Here is a 15,125-nt window from a genome sequence, read left to right as displayed (position 1 = left end):
TTGGTTTGCACAATCACATTCCTTTAAGAGGTGTTTGACAACACAAGGAGAAAATATACAGGTCATTTTGATTTGACCACCAATCTCAAGGCTAAAATAAAATAATTAACCAAAGGTTTGCCAAGACACAAATCAGTGATATCAAGAAGTTTCAATTGGAAACATAACTGAAAGGAAAACTCCTGATTTAAAAAGACAAGCTGTTGAACTTCACCTTCAGGCAAGTGAAGGCCGAGCCTGTATTTATAGTCCCAGAATTAAGGAAGACAAAGCTTAGAGCAGTTTTAACTGCATCTGTGTTCTTTTCCGAAACATTTATTGAATCTGGACAAGAAGTTCTTGAGTATTTTAGACACTCTTGACTATGTCCTTTCTGCCTGAACAGAACTTCAGAAGCTGTACAACTGCTGTCAGCATCTCCTCAAACACAAAGTCTGACCACTTTCCCCTCTAAGAAGGTCAGAAATATATCAAATATTCAGCAGATACGAGGGCGCCGCTGGTTTCATAATGCACTGTGTTTTTGATACTGGCTCGGTTTCAAAGACGGAGCTGCGGTTTGATACCAATGAAATGTCAAGAGAGCAGAGTAGAACGGATGTTTAGATGATTACATTAGCATTTAGCTGGGAGTTATAGAGAGATATATATTTCAGTATTCTGTGAACACTACAAATATCTAGAGGTGCACCAATGTATCAATCACTGACATTTAAACCGATATTAAAAACAGATAGTTCATTAATAATTAATTAGGTAGATCTAATGGGTTGGATATATTTGCATATATATTCACTGAATACTTTTATTCAGAAAGGATGCATTCAATTTATCAAAAGTACATTAAAAAAGTTAAAAAAGATTTGTATTTTTAAATAAACGCAGGTCTTTTCAACTTTCTACTCATCAAAGGATCCTGTCCTGTACAAAATCATTGTACTAATTCGTACCCTTGTCTCAGTTTAATAATGACCACAATCTAACTAAATAAAAATGAAGGAACTAAATAGTACAACATGGCCATGATTGACCTAAAACGATGAAAATAAGTTTTCATGTGCGTAAAAATAGAGTATCGCTGTTAGATATTTTAAATTATTATCATATATGGCAAAAAAGTATGAATCGGTGCATCTCTAGAAGCCACCATATGTACTTAGAAACACTACACTAATCACATTTAAACTTTTTTTAATCAAACTGACAGTGTCATACCTCTCTACAGAAGCTGACGATATTTTCCCACAATTCCTTGGCCTCTCCCTCATCCGTGCGTCGCCGGGCCTCCACGTGCATGCTCTCCCTGCGTTTGAGCGGTTTCCCTGTTTTCCGCAGGTTCAGGTACTGCTGCGGGGTGTGACACGCGGCGCAATGCTTCATCCTCCCTTCGTTCAGCAGTGTGCATGCAGGACACGTCCACTGACACACACCCTTGTCCTGCGCCGATGGGGACGAGACAGCGGAAGATGAGGCGGAAGTGAAGGCACGCGAGTGGGAGTGCGGTTGTTTCCGAGAACACGACGAGCAGTTGGACGGCTCGGAGAAACCGTGCAGTTTGGACGATCCGCAGGCCGTGCAGTGGCCCGTTCCCGTCGGATTGCGTAACGTACATTTGGAACACGCCCAAGAGCTGAAGTCCGGGCTGGACGGCGACGCCGGCGTGAAGCGCACCGATTCGCCCAACACGTCGATGACATCACCACCTGAACCTGGTCGCGACCCTCGACACGCGTCGCAACGACCGGCGGATGACGAAGGAGGAGCCGTTGGGGCGGAGCATCCGGGGCACTTCCAAGAGGGCGGAGACGTGACTGGAGGGGCGGGGTTGTTAGGCTCCTCCTCCTCCAGCACACTTAGGCGCTTGATTGGGTAATTGTCTGACGGTGGGAGGGGCTTGGATTTGTTAGGCGGACAGGTTGAGGGTGATGTTGGTGAAGGGGCGGGGTTTGGAGGCCGTCCGGGGGGCGGGACTTCCCTCCGGCTTCGAGGCACGGGATTATTCTGAAGCGAGGACAGGGAAGGGGGCAGAAACGGGATGGGGGGTGGAGACGGGGTTTCAGAAGGTACTTGGGGTGGAGAATCTACGGTCAGATCAATGAGAAGTGGCGCGGACGCTGCTGTCGTTTGTGTGGGAAACCCCGCCACAGGTGTAAGCACTTCCGGGACCACTAGTGCTTCGGGAGGGATTTTCGGTAAGGAGAGTTTTCTTGGACCACCACATGCTGAGCATGACAACGCCACCGGAGTGTTCACTAAAGTACAACGAGGACACGCCCACTCCAATGACACCACCCCACTCACAGACACCTCCCCGTTGGACTCTGCGCACCGGGACTCCCCATTGGCTACCTGCCCTTTGGCTTCAGGGCTGGAGGCGGGGTCTACAGGAGTGGGCGGGGCCTGTTTGGGTGGAATGGGTCCGTTGGCTGTAACTGGAGCGGCTCCGCACACAGAACATGAGCCTAATCCATGGTGATTGGTCAGGGTGCAGCGTGGGCAGGACCAGCGAGGTTCCTCAGCACTGCTGAGGCGCAGAATGTGGTTCAGATCCGGCTTCTGCCGGGGAGCTTCGCAAATGGAGCAACGCAAGGAACCGCTGGAGTTAAGAAATGTGCAGCGTCCGCATGACCAATCAGAATTCCTCACAACTGCAGCCATCGAACCAGGAGAATGAGAGTTACTAAAAGAGAAAGAGAGAAAAAGAAACCTGTTAATAATGAAAATAACACAGGATATGAAAATTAAAAATCCGAGCGCAAAATACACACACACAATACAAAAAAGCAGGCAAAGTAAAAGGAATATGTAGAGAAGATAAGTGTATGGTATAAAATAGATTTCAAATAATATTTTATATTATATATAGGCAAATAAACAATTAAACATACTTAAAATTAGATAAATATAACAGCATTAATTCATATTTTTGAATATATAAATCATTAAATCATTTATCATTATTATTGGTATAAAAATAATATTAATATATTAATAATCAGTTTTATAGTTAGAATTATAGTAATAGTCAAATGATGTGGATTTGTTTTTACAGTTGATATTCTAGGGAGCAGGGAGGATAATATAAATCAATGCATAAATACTACTACTAAATAATTAATCAAAGATGAATATGATTAATCAAAAGGAGGAAATCTCAAATATATTAAGATCAGGCAAACCATAAACACGTTTTAAACACAACTCTGTTTTGTATAGAGTTGGTCTTTGGGTCGGTTCCCTGTGAGCATGATGAGACATTTGGCCCCGAGTCTCCAGAAGCCATCGCATACACACAGTAAGACATTTGTACTGCGAGTCACAGTCATTAGCACTGGTCAAACAGAACTGGCCCTCATCCCAATCCTCACAGCGTGTGTGTGTGTGTATTATATGACTCAGTACTGATACTAACTGTCAGCTCGAGGAGGATCACGCTGATAAATAATGCAAAGAATCAAAGCTTGTGTAAGTATCAGAGGATATGTGCGCAGGACACACTTGCCTGTACACAAAAACCAGAGCATGGGTGTGTTCTGTGACCTATTAACACAGCTGGAAAGAAGGGAATTATTGACGGAAATAGTTCATCTGAATATGCGTTATAACAGCATTCCAACTGCATAATGTTTCTGGCTTCGGGCTGATGAGCATCATGTAGAAACAATGCTGACTAGAATCCATTAAAAACAGTCAGATTTGAGTCACACAAGGAAATCTGGGACAGATGAAATCTGAGGCGAGGACACACCTTTCACTGCGCAAACGAGGAAAGGACATACGAGGTGAAAGAGCCATCAGAATTCATACAACAATCCATTTTTATGAATTAATATAGACATGTGCACTCAGGCTTGATGTGTCCTATATAGAGGAGACGATACAGGGCGAGCTGTCAGACTTTTACTATTTCTAAAAGTCAATTTCTATATAGAGAAAAACCCTGATGCCTCAGCTACAAAATAGTGATTGTATTTGTACCATTACTGACCAGGAAAACACACACAGTTCGTGGAACACACAATGGTGGGGCATGTTGTCACAGTGGAACCTGCTGATAACCATTTATTATTTTTCAGCAAAATGCACAAAGTAAAACAGTTAACAAAAAATATGAAAGGTAACACTGAAATATCAAACTATTGTTTGGGCCAATAAATAAAATAGTAATTAATAAGTTAAAATTAACGTGACAGCTTGCCCCAGCCTGATATTCATGAAAACATATTTGCCGACAAACCAGGAATTTTAGTTTAGAGGACAACATTTTGAAAGCAACAAACTAAAGCATCCTGACATACTAAACAACTGTGTGTGTATCTGAGTTAGAGAGAGACACGGGGAGAGTTCATTCTGAATTGTGATTGGTTGAGGTGATAGGAGCTTGTTGCTATGGGAATAAATCCTCAGAAAAAAAGCCTCTGAGAGCAGCAACTCACTTTTCTATACCACTGATAAAACACTCAGGAAACATCCGGATAATGATCAACACACACACACACACACACACACACACACACACACACACACACACACACACACACACACACACACACACACACACACACACACACACACACACACACACACACACACACACACACACACACACACACACACACACACACACACACACGCACACACACACACGCACACACACACACACACACACTAGAGGCGTTCAGCTGGATTCACGGAGTACATGATGTCACACTAGGACTCTACAGCATTCATGTCTCAAAGTGTCAAAGGTCATGTCTGTGCCAAACTTCACCTCAGACAAACTTAATGATGAAAAGTAGATGGAAATGTGACGCCTATAATTCTGAATAATTCTATAAAATATTTTAAATGACTCAAATTAACACACACACACACACACACACACACACACACACACACACACACACACACACACACACACACACACACACACACACACACACACACACACACACACACACACACACACACACACACATATATATAAAACTTTAAAAAAAATAATTGAGTGTAGTATAGTAATAGTATAATTATTTTAGGCAATATATAATACATAATAAGATAATAATAATTTTTTCATGAAATAATAATAATAATGTATTTCAACATGGTCAAAATGTGAGAAAAACCTAAATAAACTAGTCTACCCCACTAATCCAGCTGGACTAGTTGACCATCATGGCCCCATCTCTAAGACACATGAATAAAAAAAAAAAAACCACACAATAAATATTAAAATATGATATTAAAAAGTAAATATGTACAGAGCAAATATGAGTTTGAACACAGAAGCGGCTCACAATTTGACGCTGGTGGAAATGCATTACATAAAGTGCTTGTGAAGCTTCCTGGATTCTGTTAACACAAGAAATCCTTTAGAAAAATAACACAAGGACAAGTCGACTTCTTGCACTGCTCAGTCCTTATAAAAATAATATGACGGAATAGTTTTAGCAGTAAGAATAATTCATATGCGCCTCGTCGTGCACCGGGTGACTCCAGCTGAGAGCTTGTTACTTCTGAAAGGCTCTTGTTTGAGTCTGTCTGTGTTGTGTCAGTTGTTAAAAAGGTCGGTGACAGACGTTTGTTTCACTGCTAGAACTTTCGGAAAGGAACAGCCGCGTACAGCAGATGGTGCACAGAAGAAATGACATCTCTCCAAGCCTGACAGCTGAACCGCTGTTTTCTTGAACCCGGGGAAATGTTCAACACTACTAGCATTATAGTTCTTTTCACCTTAGGTTCACTTATGATAACCATGGCTTCTTTTTTCAGAATTTTATGACTATTTTCCACCCTCTCTCTGAGCCTTTACAGTTTTTCTCAGTCGCTTTGGTGCATTTCTCACATCACTATTTACATTTGCACAACAGTTAGTTCAACCTCCACAACATTTAGTCATTTGTGCACATCCTAGTAGCAGTTTCTCATTCCTTCCAACAAATTGCAAATGCTTTTGGACATGCATCAGTTGCTTTCATACAACTCTCTGCTATTTGATAACATTATCATTTGCTTATGTCATGTCAGTCAAAATTAACTATACTTGTGAATACTGAATAGTCATTCCATATAAAACTAATAGTCCTCATTCATTGCTTGAGTCATTACATACAAAAATGTTGAACTAGTTGTCAAAATCTGTCATAAAAAAAAAAAAAATCCTGAAAAAGTCTCCTAAATTGAACAATTTGCAATTGAGCAAGAGATGATATTCGCTGGGATGTAGATGAAATTATGTGACCAGACAGAGAGGAACGTCTGGATGTGCATGAATGATTACAGTCCTATGTATGTTGTATGTTCAGTTCCAATACAGTATATAGGCCTACTGCAATATTGTGTACAGTTGTGCACAGCTCTACCCAAAGGGAGTTTATGTTTGTTGTAAATAATGGTGTATTTTTTCTTTTGCACAATGCTGTGAAAAAATTAGAATTGCAAAGAGCATATGCAGTAAAAATGTGAAACATACATATTCAGTGTCTTGTACTCAGTTACCTCATAAATACAGTAATGTGTAACTTTACTGTATTTTTTTCAAATGGCTGTGCAAATAGTATTTAGTGCTGTATTGAGCATTTTCAGGTAGTGTCACCAAGATCTGACTTTCATCATTGGAAAACATTTATAGAGTAAACTGTCATAATGAAAACATGTCTAAGCCATTTGACTATCTTGTTCATAAACGATGGTGTCAGGACTTTTCATTTTGATGACACTGACACATTCATTGACATGAATACTTGCTTTTGAGGAATGGGCTTTCCATTTTGAGCAAGTGACACGGTTTTGCAGGTTATCAACTAGGTTTTGCAGTTTGTACTAATTGTTTTGAGAACTGCATTAACTGTTGTGCAAATGTAAATAGTGTTATGAGAAATGCACCAAAACGACTGAGAAAAACTGTAAATAGGCTGTTCATTGCATTTTTATGTAAATGACTTGGGTTACGATTGGCTGATCTCAATGTACCGGCATCGTTTACACAAAAATTAAAGTTCTGTCATCATTTACTCACTCCCATGACTTTCTTCTGTTTGTGAAACATAAAGTTGGACAGTGTCAAGCTTCAAAAATGACATAAAAGCACCATGAATTATGATAAAAATTATATATGAAGTCTTCTGAAACCATCCAATAGCTTTGTATGAGGAATAGACCTAAATTTAAGTCCTTTTAATCTATAATAAAACTTACCCTCTGTCTTTATCGTTTATGTATGGCGACTCAAGATGTTAATAACAAGACATGCAAGAACCAGTGATGTTCTGATGATGACAAACCTTGCAAAAAGTGCCTTGAGGAACTTTATTTGATTATAAACTTTATGCAAAAGAGCAGCAACAACATGAGGGTGAATACATGATGACAGAATTAGAATTTTTGAGTGAATACTTTCTTTAAATGTATATTAGCACCTCAAGCAAGAGTATGCTGATGATTCAGCTCCAGCCTCAACATACGATGCAAACGTGATTAACGTCTAAGTAATGGAGAAGATTGTCAAAGATGTGTGTTATCAGTACAAACACACACACACACACACACACCAGACCGTATGGGTTCACGGGATGCCCCTAGCAAACAGTGGTAAAGGGAAAATCCTCGAGTAAAAAGATGCCTTCAGTGCCATCTGCTAAGTCCAGACCATCTGCTTATCAAACACACACACACACACACACACACACATTCAGAACATGTCCAAGATGTTTCAGCTATACACTGTATTACTGACACATTCTCTTAGACATGATCCGACTGCACTGCATACACTACCGTTCAAATGTCACATGATCCTTCACAAATCATTCTAATATGTTGATTTGATGCTCAAGAAACAGTTGTGCAGCTTCATATTTTTGTGGAAATCATCATATAGAATTTTTGATGAATAAAAAAGCTCAAAGAACAGCATTTCTTATAAATATTAATATTTTGTAACATTCTAAATGTCTTTACTGTCACTTTTGATCAGTTTAATGCATCCTTGCTGAATAAAAGTATTAATTTCCTTAAAGGGGTGGTTGATTATGATTTGACTTTTCTAACTTTAGTTAGTGTGTAATGTTGCTGTTTGAGCATAAACAACATCTGCAAAGTTACAACGCTCAAAGTTCAAAGCAAAGGGAGATATTTTCTTTTACAGAAATCACTTTTTAAGGACTACAACAAACGGCTGGTAGAGACTACACCACATTCCTCCCGGGTTAATGACATCACCAACCCTAGAATTTACATAAACCCCGCCCCCGGAACACGATTTATAGATTATCAAGACAGAATATGCTAATCAGTGACTAGAAGATAACTACACATCAGCTACATAAATTCATCAATTACCTGTTCAGAAATGTCCTGTTGCTTCTACATGTTGTCACTTCTTCTAGAGTCTCTCCATCATTGTCTGACTCCGGTTTGAACAAAAAAGGCTAAAAGTTTTTGAAATTTCCAGTGCATGTGTGTGTGAGTGCAAACTGTTGTAGCTCCGCCCCCTGTGCCGGGAGCAGCAGCTCATTTGCATTTAAAGGAACAGACACAAAACTGTGTGTTTTTGCTCACCCTCAAAAAGTGACAACTTTAACATGATATATACAAATATCTGTGGGTTATTTTGAGCTAAAACTTTACATAAACACTCTGGAGACATCAGAGACTTATTTTACATCTTGTGAAAAGGGCATTACACCACCCCTTTAAAACAAACAAACAAACAAACCCAAACCTTTGAATGGTAGTTCAAAATGCACCAACAACCCAGAATGCAGGACCACCTCAATCCTAAATTAACTCGAAATAGCATTTGAAATTCATTTTACGCATTTCCAGATGAAATACAGGGTGGGAATATTAATCAGAAAATGAATGGATGGTGTAAAGCGGGCAAGCATTTTCATTAGAATAGCGTGCACGTATAAAATGTTTGCAAAAATATGCACTAAAAAAATTTGGCCAATATATTTGATTTGCACATAAAATGTTCAAAGTTTCAACATAAACTTAAAATGATCGTACACAAGTAAAACAGGTCCGATTTCTGATTTCAAAAAACCATAGCATAGTTTACTAACTAGAGAGATTTTATTTGATTTAAATAATTATATTTTCAAAATGCATTCAAAATTTTCAAAATTCTTTACGTTAAATCTGTGCAATAATGGAAATTTATATGCAATTCAAATGCATGAATCTTAATTTTTGTTGAGTGCGTATCAGCAAAGTAAACAGTCATGTTGCCCTTAAATCACCTGATGAGGTGAAGTCTGCGCATGCATGCGTTTACCTGCGTTCTCTGTGTGGGATAGGCTGCTGTTGCTGCTGTTGGCGCGTGATGAAAGTGGTTCCCCACACCGGACTGCTGTGGCTGGTCCTGAGCCAGCCCATCGGAGCGGCCGAGGGGAACGGAGCCGTACCGAACCCGTGATCTGATTCTCTGTCCGCGGTCAGGGACGACGCAGAACTCCCCATTGCCACGACAGCGAGCAACTTCTAAACACACACACTGCGTCCCTCTGTTTGTCTTTCACACACATAAATACACACAAGCGACAAAGGTCAAAGGTTCTGGATCTCAGTTTGGTGGGTCAGACATCTCCTCTAGTCTGCCTGAGATCAACAACACCAGGAAGGGCCTGTGATTGACAGCGCTCACACATGCATGCAAGTCCGCTGGCTAAAAATGTTCACAGGATCCACGGGTGCCGTTTCCCAAAGGTCTGTGAGAGCCACGGGGCCCTTCAGCTCAACGGGCCCGGTCTCTCTAAGCGCTTAACCTGCCGTAACCTCGCCTGAGAGGAAGGACGACACTTCAGGGATGGCAGTACAATACATTACTGAAGCACTAGAGACAAAAACACACCGTTTAAAGGTTTAAAAGAGGAACTAGAAAGTTTCCAGTCTCCATTGGAGCGCCGCGTCCCGTCTTGTTTTTCTATGCGACTGGTTGAGTCACGGCGCAGTCCCTCTAATCATGTTCTCTCTCTCTCTCTCTCTCTCTGTTTCTGGCTCATCTTTCCGCAGCTGTCACTGGGATTACGATGCGTCACATTTCATCCAGCCTGCAGAAGCAAATATTCCTTTCATCGCAAACAAACATCAGCGTCCAGAGAACAAGCATATGAGTCTGTGTGCATCTATGCATGCGTATGCGTGTTCTGCCCATGCATTTAATCTGCGAAACACGCGAGGGCCAGTTTTAAAAACAACACCAACGCTGTAGTACAACCTATTAAAAACACATTTGAAGAGGTTTTAACTAGTAAAAAAGACAATCTTAAACGAGACAAATTTTAAAATACAAATATTTTTAAAAAGGTACTCTAACCGATATTGTTTTATGGCCAATATGACTGATATAATGACTCTATATGAGACTATATGTTTTGCATGCCTACAAAATAACTTTGCATTTTATATTTACAATCAGGCACTGAAACTCTGTTTTAACGTTCAGCAGAAATTAAGGACAACTTTATAAACATTAAGCTAAAATGTAATTTTTCGTATCTAATTTTGACCGATATGATACTCATAATATTTCAAATGATAATTAAAAACATCAATAAAAATCTGCCAATACCAACTTAAGCACCTATTGTGCATCTATAGTAAGTGTATGATTACGGCATAGAAAATCTAATCAGCAAGATATAAAACAACAACATAACATGTATGCGACCGCGCATGCATGCAAGCGCACATGTGTGTGTGCAAACCCCTGTGTGTATGCATGCATGTGTGTGTGTGTCTTCAGGTTCCTGACCCAGCGGAGGCCCTGGAGTGCAGGTGCTGCAGTGAATGTCCTACTAGATCCAGCCGCTCGTCTCATCTAAAGCTCATGCAGATGTTTCTAACGTGACAGCGTTGGCTGTGAAGGTTCTCATCTGTCTCTCGGGCACTCGAGTATCAAGTTTGACACTCAGATCATGACTATGAATATTTAACGGCGCAGAGAGGCTCGGGTGAGGTGCAGTGGTCTCGGGCCCGGTGAGGACAGGAGCGCTCCGGTTCCGCCGGTCCGATGTGGGTCTTAACGGCGGTCCAGCACCGAAAGCATCCGGATGGATGATACAGACAAATCCCTGCGGGTAAACTGCGCTCGTCCGGGTGTGCGGTTCCGTGAGCCCGTTCGGTCACTCACTCATGATTCGGCTCGAGCGGATGATGATGATGATGCTGATGCCGCGCGCCGCATAAACACACACAGCCAGCAGCCAAACTGCAGCGGTGCTTTCACGTGTCTCCTCACGGGACTCATGATGACAGCATGCGTGTGTCTATAGCGCAGTTTGATGTGCATGCATATGCCGCGGTTATTTATTTAATTCGGTTCTTAATTCAGCCTGTTTCTCTCCAGCACGCGCAGATGCGCGAGGAAGGATTACGGCGAGTCAGCAGCGCGCATGCGCAGAGTCAATGCTCAGGCTCTCCTGAAGGATTCAGAATCTCTCGTCTCAATGTACACAAATAATCTAGAGATTATAAGTGGGTGAATCTCACAAAGCCTGTCAAGAACATTTCTGGGTCGTATTTCACCTCAAAAATCTCAACTAAAGTATATAAAAAAAAAACTATTTCTGAGTTATGACAATATTGTTGACCTATTAAAATTAATTTCCAGCCAAAATGTCTTAAAGTAAATAGAAAAAATGAAAGGGTGACTGCATGCCGTTACAAAAGGGTTTATGTGCTGAGATGAACATATTTGTATGTGGAGGTCAGTCGTGTGTCTTTTGTTAATGGGATTAAGCATTAAAGATGCCAATTTTGTCTATATTTTGAGAGATACTGAAGAAATTGCCATAAAAATTCCAGATCAGTGCATTATTAAAAGAAAAATGCTGACTTGATGTTTAGAGGACAGAATCTTAATGTTCCTGTAACTGGCTATTTAGATGCATTACTAAATATTCTTAATGCAAACTTCAAACAATAAAAATAAAAAAGTCCCAAAGAAACAGGGGCCGTCACATAAGAATGTATGCATTCAACGAGCAATGCATAAATGATAGCAGTATCATAAAGTGAAAGAGCAGTAGGCCAGTGATTGCATGTTCATAAAGTGTGTTGGTCCAGTGGGTGTGTTCAATGCGTGTTCCATGGAAATTAAGTTCTTCCACTTTCGCAATACCTCAACTCATAAAACCAGTCTGACAAGATCATATGTACGCAGACACACGCATGGAAACCGGCTACAGATTCCTGAATGGTGAGAGAGCCGATGCGTGAATCCACTTATTGAAACCACAAAATACTCCTTTATAGCCTGTGTTAACAATCACAAAACATGCACACACACTTAACCAAGACATGTGACACTGACAACTGCAGATTCATGAGAAAATGAGTCACTGCATAGAAACGCACACACCTTTATTTTATCTCAATATGCTCATACCTTTGAGATGCCATCTCCAACACACACACACACACCTTTACTACATCTCAATATGCTCATACCATAAACTTCTGATATAAAGCTAACTGTACTTACACTACATTTACACACACACACACTACAGTAACACCTGTTACACACTGTATATATTCAGAGCCAACTGATCCAAAAGAGACAGACAGATTGCTGAATACAGACAAACAGAAACCATCGGCTCAAATGAAACTGCACTTCAATACTCTTACTAATAGGCAGAAAACAGAACTGAGAATGACAGAGAGCGAAAGACATTCAGTCGTAATGAGGATTCGATGAACTGAAGACAGTTTCTATTAGTCAAGATGAGCATTTCCATGAAGTGATTCATTTAACAACAAACTCATCTCACACGAACACACACGTCTGGTTTACTATCTTTGTGGGGACTCTCCATAGACTTAATGGTTTTTATACTGTACAAACTGTATATTCTATCTCCTTACACTAACCCTACCCATCACAGAAAACTTTCTGCATTTTTACATTTCCCAAAAAACTCATTTTGTATGATTTATAAGCTTGTTTACCCGTGGGGACCTCTATTTAGGTCCCCACTGTGACACGAGTCCCCATGAGTCTGTGTGCAGTCCCCACCGGGACAGAAAAACACACACACACACACACACACACACACACACACACACACACACACACACACACACACACACACACACACACACACAACTCAGCTTTACAGTTTGATGTTTTCACACACCACTGATTAAAATAGCGAATTTCAGCTGTTGAAGGAAAATTTCCACATCTCAGAATTCACTTCCTACTTCAGATGCATCCATAAACCAGCACTAAACCAGAGCCTAAACCAGCACTTAAACGGTGTCAAACCACATCTTAAACCATTACAAAACCAGCGTTCGAACAGTTCTTTCAATGACACAATGTTACAATGTATCACTTCGCCAAGGAAGTTGAACAGAAACGATACAGTGTAACATTCGATTTGACTATCGCTCGAGCAATTAAAGAGACAGAATCCCTCAAAACACACACATTTACATTAAATATAACCTACAGCTTGACACGTGATGTTTGTTTTGATGTTAGATCTATTTAATCTGCGTTTAGAAAAGTGATCTTACTCGTGAAGCGCAGGGAGACCTTTGGATGGACCGATCTGATCTTGTCTTCCTTGATTTGCCCGTTTAACTTTGGTCCGGAATGAGCAATTTATTCCAGAAAACCTTCATAAATACGCGCTTCCAGTCTCCACGAGCTGCTTTTTCCGCCGATCCATGCTCGTTTGTGGATAGGTTGACGTGTGATGTGATCTGACTGGTTTGATCTACTGCATTAATCTCGCAGGGTTCCTCATGCTCTATGGTAATAATCACAAGAAACCGATCACTGCGCAATCGACGTAAACCCGCACTCGATCACGGCGCTGCGCTGCTCAGATAGCGCAACTCCCGTTCAGAATGCGGATTTCTGAAACTCGTTTCCCAAAATGCCTTGTGTGTATTGGAGAGAGAGGTACAATTCTTATTGGACCGCAAATGTTGTCGGCCAGTAACTGTTTCCTAGGAAACGCACAGGGTCCTTCCTACAGGGGGCGCTCGGTGGCCCAGAAACCTGAAATCCCACGACGTTTTTGTTTTTTATTTATTAAAAAACATTTGGTTGATAAAAACGGTGTATTTTTAAATCTACCATTTAAAAAAAGAAAAATAATCTGCAGTCTATTTTCAATCCTCATCCAGCCAATACAATCAACTGTGATTGGTCCATCCTGATAAGCGCTAAGAAAAGTAACAGTTATCACGTGACAACGCCTTCTACTTCACCAGCGTCTGGACAATATGTCACACACAAAAACGACAGTAAGATATTTTAATTGTCGCTGAATGTAATGTTAACAAACAAGGATAATTAATATAAAGTACTTGAATATTTAGAGACAGCTTCTGGGCCTCAGCGTGACCATTTTTCTACAGCCATTCAGTTGCGGATGCGGTTAAATTAAGTCGGTTATATATATATATATATATATATATATATATATATATATATATATATATATATATATATATATATATATATATAACAAAATTTTAATACTTTGTTCTCATCATATATGTGATGTGACAGCGTAAGTACTGCCCATTCTGAGGTAACATTTACTGTGAAACTTAGCTCTGTATAATTACTGATAATTAAAGTACATGTGGATATTTCAGCACTATTGTTTTGATGATGAATAGCGACATCTAGCGGAAGAATGACAGTACTGTTGGACAGCAACAACCTAATAATGAATCAGACGTTCCAAGCGCCCCATCTAGTGGTTAACAGTGGAAGTTCTAAGAAAATTATTTTCTTTAATATTTGTGGTTTCAAGCTGTTCTTGCTAGCATTGAATTATGTTTTTACTAAATATAAGTTATGGGTTATTTGCATGTGGAAAAAATGAAAAAAAAAAACCATTGAATTTAAATTTATATTTTAAAGAGAAGCAGAATTTTTTTTATGTCTACATTTAAATGTCTTTGGCCTAAATGAGTACTATTATATTATAATTATATACTTTAGCTCAACATATATCAGAGAGAGAATAAATAATAGAGTCATTGAATAGTAACAGAATTCAGGTCCATCTGGTGCAGTGATCGCTCTGTTAGCAGGACTTTGTACTAATCCAGATCTTGGTGGCATGGGAAAAAAAAAGAAAGAA

At 40.0% G+C, this 15,125-nt stretch overlaps 1 protein-coding gene and 1 gene segment (V, D, J or C); one reads left to right on the top strand and one right to left on the bottom strand.

Moving 5' to 3' along the window:
* Positions 1–13,914, bottom strand: part of capn15 (calpain 15) — a 27,495-nt gene extending 13,581 nt beyond the window's left edge. Inside the window, exons 1-3 of one of the 2 annotated variants that reach the window (XM_081353467.1) lie at positions 13,537–13,649; positions 9,284–9,520; positions 1,216–2,680 (exon numbers count right to left, since the gene is read on the bottom strand). In XM_081353467.1, the coding sequence (XP_081209593.1) occupies positions 1,216–2,680; positions 9,284–9,468 (1,650 nt within the window). In that variant the 5' untranslated portion in view covers positions 9,469–9,520; positions 13,537–13,649. Of the gene's footprint in view, positions 1–1,215; positions 2,681–9,283; positions 9,521–13,536 lie in introns of both variants that reach the window. The other variant, XM_081353468.1, reaches the window with a different exon arrangement.
* The window catches only part of LOC308682903 (Ig kappa chain V region 4135-like), a 1,009,768-nt gene that overhangs the window by 533,288 nt on the left and 461,355 nt on the right, over positions 1–15,125 (top strand).

The sequence above is a fragment of the Scardinius erythrophthalmus genome, assembly GCF_964197995.2.
Source record: "Scardinius erythrophthalmus genome assembly, chromosome: 22".
NCBI lineage: Eukaryota > Metazoa > Chordata > Actinopteri > Cypriniformes > Leuciscidae > Scardinius > Scardinius erythrophthalmus.
The sequence above is the reverse complement of the archived record's forward strand: the minus strand, read 5'-3'. Positions and strand labels throughout refer to the sequence as shown.